Consider the following 15866-nt stretch of genomic DNA (forward strand, 5'->3'; position numbering starts at 1 on the left):
TTCGGATGTGGTTGAAGCAAGCCGCAGAGTGTACCGAGTCAAGAAGTAATCTGCCCCTCCCGTTTCAGGGAGAGACTCCTCTGGGCCCTCTCGATGTGATGAACCGGAAGCGCATGGTCATGCCTCGACTAAAGGTTAGTCGATCAGAAAAGTTCTTCACTGAGCGAGAAATGGCTAAGAATAAGGGTAGCACTTCATTCGCCTTACACTTGGCTAGGTGTCGTGTGGCAAAAGGATATAATATTGGCAAGTGTTATAGGTTATGCAAGATATGATCTTCATGAACCTTCGGGAGTCCGTACGCCTTGCTAGAGGCCAATGCTAACTATTGATCGGAAATGGTTTCCGAGTCATGTCCGTAGGTTGCATGAACCTACGGGGTCACACACTTAAGGGATTGGAACACATGGATACTTGCATAATTAACTCTTGTGCAAGTGGAAGACTGCTGGTAATGCCCAAGAGGGGCCTGGCCCAATTAGTGCTGGCCCAATTAGCAAGTCTATAAATGTTAATCAGCTTTTAACCCTAGAATTTTATCCCTGCTGACGCACTGCCGCAGGGCTCCTGCCAGTGCAGCCATCGGCCAAGGTTCCTGCCACCGCCGCCACACCTGCAGTCTTCCCCCCGATCAAAGGTTGATCATGAGGATCTTCGAGTACGTGCCGTGGAGTGCTAGCACGCTCCGGTTCGTCGTCCCATCCCGTACGTGTGGACTGCCGTAGAGGTGTCGCTAGGTTGCGCACTTCGTTAGATCGTACAACTACTTCCTCGATGTTGATCGGATCGACTACTCACGCTTCATCAAGACTTCCGCTACGACGCGCGACGAGCGAAAGTATAATCCATGATTATCTACCGCATTGCCTAACAGTTTTCGACGCCCTCGCCGCCCTCATTCGCTGTATCACCGCTCTCAGCTGTAGAACTTTTCAACGAACAAACAGTGTTTTACTTGGTATTACAAACATTGATAATTTATTATGAAAATTTAAACGAAACGAACAGAGTCTAAAATTTATTATGAAAATACATTTCGTAATTAATCTAATGGTATTTACATGGTATTACAAACATTGATAATTTTTTATCTATATAATTGGTCAAACTTAAGGTTCTAAAACTTGACACTGTTTATGGGATGGAGGTAGTACGAAACTTTGACGTGTGACTGCATCCTTGTCGCAGCGAAATTTCTTTGCTCAAGTTAAGCAGCAGGTTAATCTTTTTGAACTACAGAATTTTGCTGGATATATTACCTGGCACTGCACATCAATCCCTTTGCTTCTATACTCGACGTGAAGGCCCCGGGAGAACTTGGCAACATACCTAAGCTTAGGATGAACAGACGGTGCAGGAGACGTACACAGGACGTAGTACAACAGTTACGTGCTTATTGCGATACGTACCTTTTGGTGGCGGCGTAGACGGTGTTGAGTGGGAAGGAGGGGATGGCCTCCGACGACGCGGAGCCCATGTTGACAATGGCTCCCCGCCGGCGCTCCAGCATCCCGGGCAGGACAGCGGCCGTCACCTCCGTCAGGGCACACAGGTTCACACGCACCATCCGCACCAACGCCTCCACGTCGGCCTCGTGCAGGTACACCGTGAACGGCCTTGACTCCCCGGCGTTGTTCACCAGCACTCCGACGTCCAGCCCCTCGATCGCCGCTCGGAGCCGCCTCGTGGACTCGTCGCCTGACAACAACCAAGAGAATGAAGCTGATGCAAATGCCCTTTGGCCCCAAACGCTCAGGCACTCGCGCTACGTACTGAGAGGTGTCGTTACCTTGAGGGGTGCCCACGAGTGAGAGGTCGAACGCCACGGTCTTGGTCTCCACGCCGTGGCGAGACACGACCATGTCGGAGGTCTCCTCGAGGTTGGCGGCGTCGAGGTCGAGGAGAACGAGGTTCAGGCCGCGGCGCGCGAGCTCCAGAGCCACGGACCGGCCTATGCTTGACGTCGGGCCGGTGACCACGGCCCACGCGCCGTACCGGCGGTGTAGGTCCCTCGGGCGGCGCATGGAAAGCGCGAGGTAGGAGAGGAGGCGGAACGACAGCGACGCCGAGTAGGCGCCGCCGACGAAAGCAGGAAGAACCATGCGGGCGGTGGCGGCGCCTGTTCTGTCATCCTCACAACTCAGCAGAAGCGCTGTCTTTCTCCGTGTTCCTTCCTGCTAGGCTTCTCAGTTTTGAGGCTGACTACCTCTGCTGTTACTATCTCGCCATCGATCATGACTGCCCCCAACGACCAACTGTCTCTGCTCATAACATCCACCAATGCTGTTACTATTCTCATGGCGTGCAATTACCCCGGCTGCCACCAACCGGCTACACACAGACACAGGCGAGGAAAACGAACTGATGAATACGCATGTAATCAGATACAAATATCAGTACTTATCATATTTTTTTGTCCTATATATGAATAAAAATATAAATATTTTCGATACGAATATAAAAAGAATAGCTCGGATTCATATTCACATTTGAATATATATTCGATTTAGGGGTCGTTTGGTAAGGTGAAACAGTTCGGGTTCCTCTCCGCAATGCAAGAATTCCGTTGCCGAACGAATTTAGGCTGAGCATTTCGTTCTATAATCCAGGAGAAACGATTCTCCATTTTAAACTAGGGGCGTAAAGCATCTCAATCCTGGTTTCGATCGACTCAGTTTCTAGCCTTTTTGTATGCACTAGTGATTGTATATTTTAAATGGAAGAAGTTAAAATTTGAGTTGTATTTAAATTGTTCTTCAACTTTTAAACGTTGAGAATGAAAGTTATTGAAAAACAAAATTATATAACATTGTCATCTTAATTAAAGTTATCTTTTATTTCAACGAGAACTAAAGTTAGTAAAATTTTCCATATTAACACTAATGAATTGATTATATTAAAAATAATTAATTGTGTAGTATTTATCATTAATAATATTAAAGTTAATATAATTAATCATTAATTTTTAAATATTTTAATGGGTACAAAATTAGTAGTATTAAAATTAATGTCATTAATAATTACTTTTAAATAGCTTCATTGTGCACATAATTAATATTAAAATTAGTATATTTAATCATTAGTCATATATATGAATAACGTTTACATACTTTCACTTAGTACTACATTCTTGATGGATACAGATAAATATACATCTATTTTCCTGAATACGGATGTGGAATTAGTCAGAGAATGAAAAAAATGGTTTCGAATATATGTATCCCATTAGAAATGAATACCAATACATATATCTATATTTCATATTTTAATGGATACAGATTTGGATAATTATGATTTTGAGACATCTATTTCCACCACATGGACCTTTAGCGGTTAGCCAATCCTCTTTTACAGCAATATAAAGAACTTTATTATAGTAGTAGTATAATGTGAGAGCAAATCTGTTTATGTGGGCGATGCGAACAATCGACAGAACGACATCTGAACGAAATCTGTTTATTAAAGCTTTTCTACCAGGCATTTTTTTTTTGAATTTGTGCTACAATTTTCACGCGCCCTTCGTGTCCCTGTAGAAACTGGTAAGACCACCATTTGTTATTTTCCTTTTCGTGCACCGCGCCGCGCTACATACTCACTGGTAGCTTTGCTAGTAGAATTTGTCCACTGATGCGCCGCCGTTGCCCACCACGAACAGCGCTAGGCGATAGGTGTCGCCAAGGATCTCCGGCAGCCACCGCGTTTACTCTGAACAAGTGTTTGGACGAAATGGGTTTCTTATAACTTCGTCGTCACAAGCTTTTAATTGTATTGAATCCAAGGATGGGGTTTTTTGGGACGATCATAAAGTCTTTACTTTATAGTTATTAAACGGATGACCGTTTTCCGGACCGGGCCAGCCCAAAAAACACGGGCAAAATACAAGGTCAGGACCGTAGTCATAAAAACCCCTCATTCAGCCACAGATAAAATGATCATACAAATATATAAGTCTAGAAGGCTACAACACTACAACTACAACAACACAAGTGCCAACTAGAAGTCTTCAATAACACAATGCGACCAGATCACCAAGACACCAGATCAATATTTCAAAGATGAAAGCCTCAACACAATGTGCCAACTGCCAAGTTATTAAAACAAAAGGAAATTAAACCATCAAACCAAGCAGGAAGCAGCCAAGATGAAGCAAATTTTGAGTTATTTGTGCACTGCAACCTCATTAAAAACATTTCTAGGTAAAACTCACGCCTCGTAAGAAACCCTAGAAAGGATAAATGAGTACGGCCAACTCATTCACAAATTCAAATGTTCAAAATTATTACAAACTTAACCATAGTTCAGTATGACTCACACTCACTTTCACTCTCACTGAATCACACTCAAACTCACAAACTCACACACACAGCCACATCACTCTCACACTCACTGAATCACACTGGTCTCACACTCACATAGTCAGACTCAGTCACCAGCCCCAGCAGTGGCATCTTGATCAAGTCATAGGTTCTTGAAGGAATCTTCTAACTCATGGTTCTCCACAACATGTTGAAAGCTCTAGTTTGGTTTTAGTGAATTGATGAAACCCTAAGTGCTAACATAGTTCATCTAAGTGATCATGAGATAGGTAGCATTATTCCAAGTGGTGAAGCAATGGTTCTCCACAACATGTTATGCTCTTTGCTTGCCTAACTCCGAGTCCTTCATGTAGGTCAACATGGACTGCTACATCAATGATTTTTGAGACACCGCACAATCATTAACGGAGGCAATTACAAATTCAACCGTCTCCTAAAATATCTGAGAATTTTCGGAGGCGGGCGTTTTATTTATGCAGTCTGTCAAAAACTGTCTGCCTCCTTAAATGGATTTACGGAGGTGGTCAAACAGTGCTCGCCTCATAAAATAGATTTATGGTGGTGGCTCTCTTAAGTGGTCCACCTCGGAAAATGGAGTCCATTTTCGGAGGTAGACCTCCTAAAAGGTCCGTCTGTGTTAATATGGCCAAGCCCACTAGTGTTTAGAAAAGTCATCAGCCCGAAAATCAAGTAATAGAACGAAACCCTGGCCCACCCCACAATCCCCACTCTCTCTCTCTTCCTCAGCCATGCATCAGCCCCTTTTTGATCTTCTCACGTGCCTCTCTGTCGATAGATTATCGTCGGCAGTCCACCGAGGGGTATCCCACGATGGTAGATTTGTCGGTGGGGATGCGCGTAATCAGGAACCGGATGGTGACACAAGGCGCAGAGACAGTGATTTAGACAGCTTCGGGTTGTCTGATTGACGTAATACCCTACGTCCTGTGTCTTTGGTGTATTGTATTGATCTGGATGACCAAGTAGCTTGATGTAGCCTATCCGCTAGGGGACCCCTGCCTCTCCTTATAGTCTGGAGAGACAGGGTTACAAGTAAAGTATCCTATTTGGTACTATACAATGTCTTGCGGTGCACGCCGAGCAGCGCCGTGCACGCCTTGATCTTGTGGGCCGGGCCACCTCCGATGGTGCGGCCCATGTCTTGGGGGCCATACCCCCATAGCTAGTCCCCGAGCCTGACAGTAGGTGACGCAGTCACGTGGTGCCAGGGTCATAAAGTAGAAGATCAGCCGAGCAGGCAGCCAGTCCCCGGGTGTAGCCTTGAGATGAGAACAAGCACATTCACCGCAAGGTGAAGTGTGCCCGCTTAGTCCCCGAGCCTACTGGAAGATGAAGAATGAATCTTGTAGCAGGGTCAAAGAAGTCTGAAAGCTTGCCGACGTCGTCTGACATGCGCGTATCAAGACCCCAGACGCGCTGCACAAGATCAGCACCCTGATTCGAACAGAATGGAGCAGCTTGATAGCACACCGACAAGACGTAGCAAGATCCGAGTAGCAAGGGAGTCCCCGGCGTCGCTGGTGATGACCGAGCACCGAGGAGCGAGGAGTCCTCGGCGTCGCTGGCGATGTCCGAGCACCGAGGAGCGAGGAGTCTCCAGCGTCGCTGGCGATGACCGAGCACCGAGGAGCAAGGAGTCCCCGACGTCGCTGGCGATGTCCGAGCACCGAGGAGCGAGGAGTCCCCGGCGTCGCTGGCGATGACCGAGCACCGAGGAGCGAGGAGTCCCCGGCGTAGGCGGCGATGACCGAGCACTGAGGAGCGAGGAGTCCCTGGCGTAGGTAGCGATGACCAAGCGCCGAGGAGCGAGGAGTCCCCGGCGTCGCTGGCGATGATGGCGTAGGCGACGATGACCGAGCATCGAGGAGCGAGGAGCAAGGAGTCCCCGATGTAGGCGTTGATGACCGAGCGCCGAGGAGCGAGGAGTCCCCGGCGTCGCTGGCGATGATGGCGTAGGCGACGATGACCGAGCGCTGAGGAGCGAGGAGCAAGGAGTCCCCGATGTAGGCGTTGATGACCGAGTACTAAGGAGCGAGGAGTCCCCGGCGTCGCTGGCGATGACCGAGCACCGAGGAGCGAGGAGTCCCCAGCGTCGCTGGCGATGACCGAGCACCGAGGAGCGAGGAGTCCCCGGTGTCGCGGGCGATGACCGAGCACCGAGGAGTCCCCGGCGTAGGCGGTGATGTCCGAGCACCGAGGAGTCCCCGATGTAGGCAGCGAGGTCCGAGCACTGACGTTGCTGACGACGTCCGTGTGGTGAACTGTGCCCACTTAGTCCTCGAGCACGAAGTATCCTTGCGCCGGAAAATAGATTTATGGTGGTGGCTCTCTTAAGTGGTCCACCTCGGAAAATGGAGTCCATTTTCGGAGGTAGACCTCCTAAAAGGTCTGTCTGTGTTAATATGGCCAAGCCCACTAGTGTTTAGAAAAGTCATCAACCCGAAAATCAGGTAATAGAATGAAACCCTGTCCCACCCCACAATCCCCACTCTCTCTCTCTTCCTCAGCCATGCATCAGCCCCTTTTTGATCTTCTCACGTGCCTCTCTGTCGATAGATTATCGTCGGCAGTCCACCGAGGGGTATCCCACGATGGTAGATTTGTCGGTGGGGATGCGCGTAATCAGGAACCGGATGGTGACACAAGGCGCAGAGACAATGATTTAGATAGGTTCGGGCCGTCTGATCGACGTAATACCCTACGTCCTGTGTCTTTGGTGTATTGTATTGATCTGGACGACCAAGTAGCTTGATGTAGCCTATCCGCTAGGGGACCCTTGCCTCTCCTTATATAGTCTGGAGAGACAGGGTTACAAGTAAAGTATCCTATTTGGTACTATATAATGTCTTGCGGTGCACGCCGAGCAGCGCCATGCACGCCTTGATCTTGTGGGCCGGGCCACCTCCGATGGTGTGGCCCATGTCTTGGGGGCCATACCCCCACACTCTCTCTTCTCTTCCTCACCTTTCTGCGGAAGCCAGTGCACACAACATTGTCTATGTTTTCCCATCTAAGAGAAGACTCTTGTAAGAACTAGATCTTGCGAGAAATAAAGCTAAGTTGTCCTCTAAAATATGAGTTCTTGGTTTGCATCTCTTGATTTCCCTTTCCAGTGCTCGGTTTTTGTAGCTTTTCTTTGATTTATTTGTTCTGAGTTCTTCCAGGTGTTTGGGCTGGATCAATATGTGCTATGACCCCTAAAGAACCTTTCTACCAACCAGATTTGGCAGATTCCTCACGAGCACATAGATTGAGTTTTGGAGGAAAATTTGAGAAAACCTAGCTCCAGTAGATGTATTTTGAGACCAGCTTTGATTCTAAGGGAGTTTGGTTTTGATCTTCCATGGTTACCTTCAAAACACCATTAGAATCATCTCCACAAAATTTGGGGTCAATTGGAATTTGTTTGGATCAAATCCGACTTTCTAGGCTTTTTCGCAGAGGTTTCGGGCCGTAATAAAATCAGCCAAACCAGTTTGGCAGCTGCAGAACCAGCCAAGCCAATTCGAAAACCGGCTAGGTTGGTTTTCCTAGGAGGTGTTGTCACTGCGTTGTGTACGTTTCGCCTCCCTCGCTGCGTCTTTCGCTGTTTTCGCTTTCAGTCTTTTGCGCTGTGTTATGTGGACCATCTTGAGTGCATCTAGTCACCGGTTAGCCTATGTGTACTTGTCATGAAGGTTTTGGGGTTTGAGAGAGCTCCATGACAGATTTGGGACGGTGGCCATTTTCTTAATGGAGAAATTTTAGTTGGCTCCTATTCACCCCATCAGATCGCCTGCTCGATCCTTCATTTAGTACTGCAGTGATTATTTTGATTCTCACGGGTTGGCTCCTATTGAGTACTGCAGTGATTCTAATGTAAGATTTTATTGAGTGACACATGGTTGGTTGGTGTGTTGAATAAATATATTCAATGCCCTGGTGTGCTAAGCATGTGTGTGTATATAGCACTAATGGACTAATGCAACTATCACCTTGCCCCAAGGTACTTGTGCCCATATGCTCATGTTCTCTGTCATTGTTAAGCCGTGTTACTTACGAATTTTCTGAACCTCATGGAGAATGAGGAAACACAAATATATCCTACATTGACCTCTGAGTACATAATAATATAAGACGATTCAGCATTCACTAATCTAAGGACGTGTTTGGCTGCCCTCTGGCTCTGATACCAAAGCGGCACTAAACTGCCACAGGAGGAGGAGTGTTTCTGTGCTACAGACAAAGGAGCCAGAGCTCTTTTTGGCATACGGAGGCGGAGCCAAGGTTTTCAGCTCCGGTGCTCTGGCTCTAGCTCCGGCGAAGAAGTGGCACGAGAGGAGGCTGACCAAACATGCCCTAAATCATTTTTATAGTCTCCTGACAACTATTTTTTATTTTGGATTGGCAGGAGTAGCTTGAACTGCACACGTTGACACGTATATACTCGATAAAAGACGAACTTGGTAACTGAACTATGCTACCATGGCCCTATTCGTTGGAAGAAATTTGAAGAAATCTTGATGAATCTGGAGGAATCTGTGAGAGAGTAAACAGTGTTTTCAGCCCAGAACAGTAAATTCCGGCTGAACTTCATACCATCTGAACGGCCCCAGGGAAAACATATGCCCTGAAAACAAGTGTTGTTCTGTAGTCACGATCACGATGAGCATCTCTAAGAGTTTGTCAAATTTTACTTGGCAAATCTTGTGATTTGCCAACTCCCAAAATTATATGCCAAGTAAAAAAACAATCCATCTCCAAGAGTTTGGCATTTTTGACTTGGTAAAATAAAAAAACATGTTAACAAAACGAAGAGGCCCGCTAAGCGAACGAAGAGCCCCGCTAAGAAACGAAGAGCCCCGGGTGCCAAGCCGTATATGCGCGCGTATATTTACGCGCGCGGAGGGAAAATTTGCCAAGTTGCTATTGATGCCAAGTTGTTTTGCCAAACTGTTGGAGGCTATTTTTTCTTGTTTTGTTAAAATTATATGGATACCAAGTTGAGATAGCAAACTCTTGGAGATGCTCTTCACGCGAAATCGCTAAAAACGAAGGCAAGCAACGCGTACCATCAGTTTCGCCTCACAATTCCATTAAATATTTAATTATTTTTTCTCGAACTGATGGCGGTTGAGCTGAACGCAAGTAAACAAAGGACGGCCAATGTGCAATTACTTTGCTACTCGTAGTAGTGACCAGCCGGTGGCTCCTCGTTCAAAGATTTGTTTGTAATTAAGAAGCATTTTTTCATTTTGAAATTAAGACAAGCTTTTAGCCTATAGTACTCCCTCCGTCCACGAAAAAAAATATAATTCTCCTTTTCAGGAACTTAAACGGTTTAAATTTTAACTAAATTCATATAAAAAAGTATTAACATTGATGATACAAAACAAGTATCATTTAGATTAGTTATATAATATATTTTTATAATTAATAAATTTATTTGGAGACACAAATGCTAATACTATTTACTCTTTCCATAATAAAAAAAATGAAGTCGTTTTAGACAAGGCTTGGGTCAAACATTGGGAATATAAATCATGAATAAATTTTAAGTTGTTGAGTTTGAAAATATGAAAACCATATGTATAGATTTGTCTTGAAAAATACTTTCACAAAAATTTACATATATCACTTTTTGATAAATATATTTATAAAAATAAGTAGTCAAAGTTATGCTTTAGAGACCATGTCAGTGTCAAAAAGACTTTATTTTTTAGTATGGAGGGAGTACTATAAACTTGATCAAACTAGTTACATTCTTTTACAGACCGAGGAAGTACTTGCTACCAGAGAACGCTACTACAAATGTGGTTTATTATCATTGTTGCCAGTAACATTATTACTACAGATTGCATCAAAACTAGTACAAGTGATAAGCTGTCGTTGCTTTGAAATCAACTGCGGTAATTCGTTATCCCCTGACAGCTGCTTTATTACATACTATCTCTCAGTGGCGGAGCGTGCAGCATCAGGAGGGGGGGGGGGGGGGGGGGGGGGGGGGGGGGCATTTTGCAAGCACGTGCTGAACAAGAAGACACCTTACAGCAATCCGAGACCATCGTAGGCTGGCAAGATCTATGTTGTGGCATGCAAGTGCAGAGCCGTCTACGGTGGTGAGATATAACTAATTGTTGTGAGCCACGGAAACACTGTCACTTTGACGAAGAAAAGCAGAAACTAGAAATAGAGACTGAATGTGGATTGCATTGCTTGCTATGTCTATGGATGGACTGTTTCCTTGCTTGCTAGCTGCCTTGACTCTGCACTATTATTAATGGTCTTGTATTTATATTTCTATACCATCTTAACAGTATATGGACTTTAAAAAATTTACAGAGCCAAGGGGGGCCATGGCCCACTATGGCCCCCACGTAGCTCCGCCTATGCTATCACTGCTGGTTGTTGTTAACTGTGAGAACGCCATTAATAGAGACTTAGGGAGTAGTGGCCCCGTTCGGCTTACCCAGAAGCCGGCTTGTTCGGCTTCTTTTTTCAGTCGGAACAGTGTTTTTCTCCCACAACAATTCAGCAAAAACAATGTTTTTCAGCCAGTTTCAGCAAGCCGAACGGGGTCGTTGTGAGAGAAAAATATTGTTCCGGCTGAAAAAGAAGGCGAACAAGTCAGCTTTTGTGACCAGCCGAACGGCACCCATATGTATAGATTTGTCTTAAAAAATACTTTCACAAAAATTTATATATATCACTTTTTATAAATATATTTATAAAAATAAGTAGTCAAAGTTATGCTTTGGAGATCGTGTTGCTGTTCAAAATAATTCATTTTTTAGTACGGAAGGAGTACTATAAACTTGAGACCGCACGCAGATCCACGAGACCGCCGTTGGCACTGAGAGACAAGGCACCGGCAAACGTTGCCCAACATCAGTAGTGAGCCATGGATAACGTTGCCCGACATGCTAAGTAGTGCCGCCTCGTGGTTTTCTCTATCGTCCCCGTCACAATTTAGGTAAGTCTTGCATTGACTTCATCCAGAAATAACTCATTTAAAACCTGAAATTATTTAATTTTGCTTTCTTCCTTATTTACACTAGTAGTACTTGAAGGTTCAAAGTTTCAGGTGGTAAGTTTCAAACGTTATTTATTTCTTTATAAAAGAAATTAAGGTTCCAAATATCTAACGCAAAAACTCTATATCAGCTGCAAGACATTGAAATCATTTTTTCTTAAAAATATGTTTGATCTTGTATTTTTTCATCTGAAAATTATACAAGAAATCAAGCTGATTGATTCGTTAAAAAAACACCCCGAATGCTAGGAGTTTCTTATGTTAAAACTTGGAAGAATCTTTCCGACCACTGAATTCCAATATTTCATTTTTTTTCAACCATCTACCCTATAAATATATTGGCCTGATTGTATCTATAAATTGTGCTAACAAAATCAGTCGCTATGGGAGGTTCCAACACCCTCATTGCACCACCTTTATTAAAACTTACACCTAGATACACTTTATAGGGTCCAAATCATAAGTTGTTTTAGTTCCATCTGAAGTCTAACTTTTCTGGATCAAAGTTTATAAGAAAATATGCAAATATTTAAAAGCCAATTATTAACCGGTTTTGCTAGCAATGTACACTGAAATGACTGCAGATCGTCGATCTAGATCACCATTATCATATATTATCTTATATGAGGTAATAGCAAAGATATATATATACTTATTTTTTCTCTCTTGAGAAATAGGAAAGATAAGAAAAATATTAGGCAAGGTATCTATTAGCTAGACCTAACATACATCGCATGGATATAATTTCCATTCTTGATCTTATTAGATTTAGCTTTTCTGCGTGATTAATAATGTGATAAGTCGGTGACATGACTTTTTTCTCGTAACATTGAAAACCTAATATGTAGATGCATGATAAACTTGCTTGTAAAACTTTTATCGTTTTGTTCACTTGAAATAACATATTTGCATAGTACAGTTTTCAGTACAAAGAGTTATGCAATTTGAAACGAATGGTTCAAAGAACCAACCCAGAGCAATTTTATGGCCTTTAATTTGCATGCCAGATGATCATATCGCACATAACTTTGTAGCTACGACATATACTCCTAAATTATAAGACATTTTAGCTTTTCTATGTACTCCATGAAAGGATAGAGGACCTTCCCCCCGCGAAGGACCAGGCGGAGCATATATCCTTAATTTATGAGAAAAAAGCGCTTGTGCTGTTATTCTAAAGTCTCTGAAGATTATTGTATTTCTTTGTTTCCGTATACACCATAGGGTCAGAACTGTCAACGTGTGTGCCATCTTCGTACCTTGACCCGTCATGTGGTAGAACCAACCTTCCATATCATTCTCAGTCGTCCAATGGGATGGGAATAAGTTTTGACCGTTGCTCCAGGTTGCTACAAGATCCCAAACTTTTCGCAAGAAGGGACATTCAATGAATAGATGTGTGACTTTCTCTAGGCTCCTTTCACATAGCGCGCAGAAGTAGTTGTTTTTTTCAGCCGCGTAGTTGGAGGCAAGTCATTGTCCAGAGCCTATTTTGTAGGAGTAGCCAAACGAAAACTTTGCATCGTGGAGGTGCCAAGACTCTCCATCCAAGTTTTGGGAAGTTCGAGGGGATCTGACCGCAAATTGAATGTTGTAGGCAGAGCTGGAGTTCCCCGTGGGGGATGGCTGTGGTGGGCGCCACCAACGTCTGCCTCCACCACGTCAACGCTGCCACCGTGTATGCCGCCATCGCGAGCCGTGGGGTCACCCACCTCTATGGCGCGCCCGTCGTGCTTAACATGCTGGCCAACGCCCCCGAGGGCGTGCGACGGCCGCTCCCAGGAAAGGTGCGCATCCGCACGGCCGGCGCGCCACCGCCGGCAGCAGTGATACAACGCACAAAGGCCATTGGCTTCGAGATCAGCCATGGGTACGCGCTAACCGAGACCGTGGGCCTGCTGGTGTCCTGCACTTGGAAGGGTGAGTGGGACAGCTTCCCAGCGTCAGAGCATGCACGACTGAAGGCGAGGCAGGGCGTGCGCACGTCGAGCACGGGCAAAGTCGACATCATCGATAGGGAAACCGGCAGCAGTGTGCCCCGCGACGGCTCCACGATGGGAGAGATCGTGTTCCGCGGCGGCTGTGTCATGCTCGGCTATCTCAATGACGACGAGGCGACAAAGGCGGCAATACGTGAGGACGGGTGGTTCTACACGGGGGACATCGGCGTGATGCATCCAGACGGTTACTTGGAGATCCGAGACCGTTCCAAGGACGTGATCATCAACGCTGGCGAGAACATCAGCAGCGTGGAGGTCGAGTGGGTGCTTTACAGTCATCCGGCGGTGAACGAGGCATCTGTGGTGGCGTGACCCGACGAGTTACGAGGCGAGACACCGTGCGCGTTCATCAGCCTCAAGGATGATGCGGCGGGCACGGTGACCATGGCCGACATCACTGTGTGGTGCCGGGAGCGCATGCCGCAGTACATGGTGCCCCGAATGGTTGTCTTCCGAGCTGAGCTGCCCAAGACCTCCACCGGCAAGATCCAGAAGTACGTGCTTCGGAACCTCGCCATGGAGATGGGGCCGGCCCGCAAGGGCGACGGCCGACGCTAGCGGCAGGCCGTAGCAAATTGCAATAAGGTGTACTCTCTTTTTTTGCGAGTAAGCAATAAGGTGTACTCCCTCCCTCCCTTCTCAAGGATCACCTACATTTTAGATTTATAGAAAATATTAGTAACATTTGTATCTTCAAATAAGTGTATTACAAAAATATTTTCAATGAACAATCTAATGATACTTATTACTCCATCCGTTTCAAATTATAAATCGTTTTAATTTTTTTGGTTCATCCATTTTGCTATATATCTAAACATATTATTATATATGGATGGACAACAAAATGAATATACCATAAAAGTAAAAGCGACTTATAATTTGGAACAAAAGGAGTATATACTATAAATGTTAGCAAATAGATGTACCAAAAAAAAGTCAAAGCGGTCGGAGATGTGGGGTCGGAGTCGGAGGTAGTGCTTTGCCGGGCCTTCCGGTCGGAGAGACCATCCGAAGGCGGCTGGAGACCGAAGTAAGCGCTCCGGTCGGAGAGGTGGGCCGGAGTCGACAAACAGGCGCTGCTCCTCCTCGGCCAGACCTTCCGGTCGGTGATTGTACCGCCCTTCTGGCCTGTTGTTTAGACTCTGGGGTGGACCCATGAATTGCGTGCTATCTGCTTGGGCCGAGCCTTTGCGGGAAAGCCGGTTTGCGAGGGACCCCGGGTTTATGAACCCGACAGGAGCCCCCGAGCCCCTGGGCGATTCGGGCAGAATGGTCTGGGGGATTTTTGCCTTGACGGCGGGTGCGCGCGAGCGCACCCGTGGGTGTAGCCCCCGGGCGGTTCGGGCAGAACCGTCTGGGGGGTTTTTCGTGTTGCCAGCGGGGGACGTTTTTGTTTTGTCAGTGGGTGCGCGCAAGCGCACCCGCGGGTGTAGCCCCTGAGCCCCCGGGTGATTCGGGCAGAATCGTCTGGGGGTGTTTGTCAGTGGGCGTGTGTGCGTATTTTTTAGTCGAGATGGAGTTGTCAACCAAGGCGTCGTTGCGCAGCCGAGGCATTTTAGTTTTTTAGGGATCGGGTGAGACGGAGTCGCGTATCCTGGCGTCGATGCGTGCCGTGGGATCGGTCGAGGCAGTTAGTCAAGGGATCGACGAGACAGAGCTCACGGGTCCTGGCGTCGGTGCGCGCCGTGGGATCGGGCGAGGCAGTTAGTCATGGATCCTGGCCTTGGTGCTACCTTTGTAGCCGAGGCGGTTTGTTAGTTTAGTTTAGGGATCGGTTGAGACGGAGCTCGCTGATCCTAGCGTCGGTACGCGCCGTGGGATCGGGCGAGTCGGGGTCGTGGATCCTGATGAGGCGAGTTTGGGGTCATAGACCCAGGTGTTTTTGGTGTGCAGTCGAAGCGTAGCCGGATGGAGTGACTTCGGGGTCGCAGACCTAGGTAGCTTTGGAGTGCAGTGGAAGCGCAGCCGGATGGGGCGTGTTCGGGGTCACAGACCCGGGTAGTTTTGGAGTGCAATCGAAGTGTAGCTGGATGGGGCGAGTTCGGGGTCACAAACCTAGGTAGTTTTGGAGTGCAGTCGAAGCGTAGCCGGATGGGACGAGTTCGGGGTCGCAAACCCAAGCGTTTTGTGCCTTGAGCCCCCGAACCCCGTTAGGTTTTAGTATGGGTCGGTGTGAGTTGTGTGCGTTACCCCATCCTCGGTTCCTCACAACCGGGGGTGCTGAGTTTTATCACTTGACCCGATCGCTCGGGCTCGAGTGACGCGCTCGGTGAGTTCGCTAACGGGTATGATCGAGTGGAATCCGGGTCCGTCGTTCATGACTGGGTCGGCATAGCCCTCTTGTGGCATTCCACTGCTCCTTTACCTACAACCCGGTAGATGCCTAGGTCATTCTGGAGATCGACCAGGGTGGCCTAATGGCCTCCCCTCGATGGAGATTCTATGGGCTTGGCAAAGGCTTAGGATCGAACGAGAAGGTTGAGATGACCTTGTCTGCCAGATAGGGTAAGGGGCATA

At 46.6% G+C, this 15866-nt stretch overlaps 1 protein-coding gene and 1 pseudogene across 1 annotated transcript in view; one reads left to right on the forward strand and one right to left on the reverse strand.

Moving 5' to 3' along the window:
* The window catches only part of LOC136519506 (very-long-chain 3-oxoacyl-CoA reductase 1-like), a 78914-nt pseudogene extending 76783 nt beyond the window's left edge, over positions 1-2131 (reverse strand).
* Positions 1-13907, forward strand: part of LOC136523844 (2-methylpropanoate--CoA ligase CCL4-like) — a 96373-nt gene extending 82466 nt beyond the window's left edge. Inside the window, exons 3-4 of the mRNA XM_066517386.1 lie at positions 13067-13613; positions 13710-13907. Coding sequence (XP_066373483.1) covers positions 13067-13613; positions 13710-13907 — 745 coding nt within the window. The remainder of the gene's footprint in view (positions 1-13066; positions 13614-13709) is intronic.
* Positions 13908-15866: the final 1959 nt, after the last annotated feature.

The sequence above is a fragment of the Miscanthus floridulus genome, chromosome 18, assembly GCF_019320115.1.
Source record: "Miscanthus floridulus cultivar M001 chromosome 18, ASM1932011v1, whole genome shotgun sequence".
Taxonomy (NCBI): domain Eukaryota; kingdom Viridiplantae; phylum Streptophyta; class Magnoliopsida; order Poales; family Poaceae; genus Miscanthus; species Miscanthus floridulus.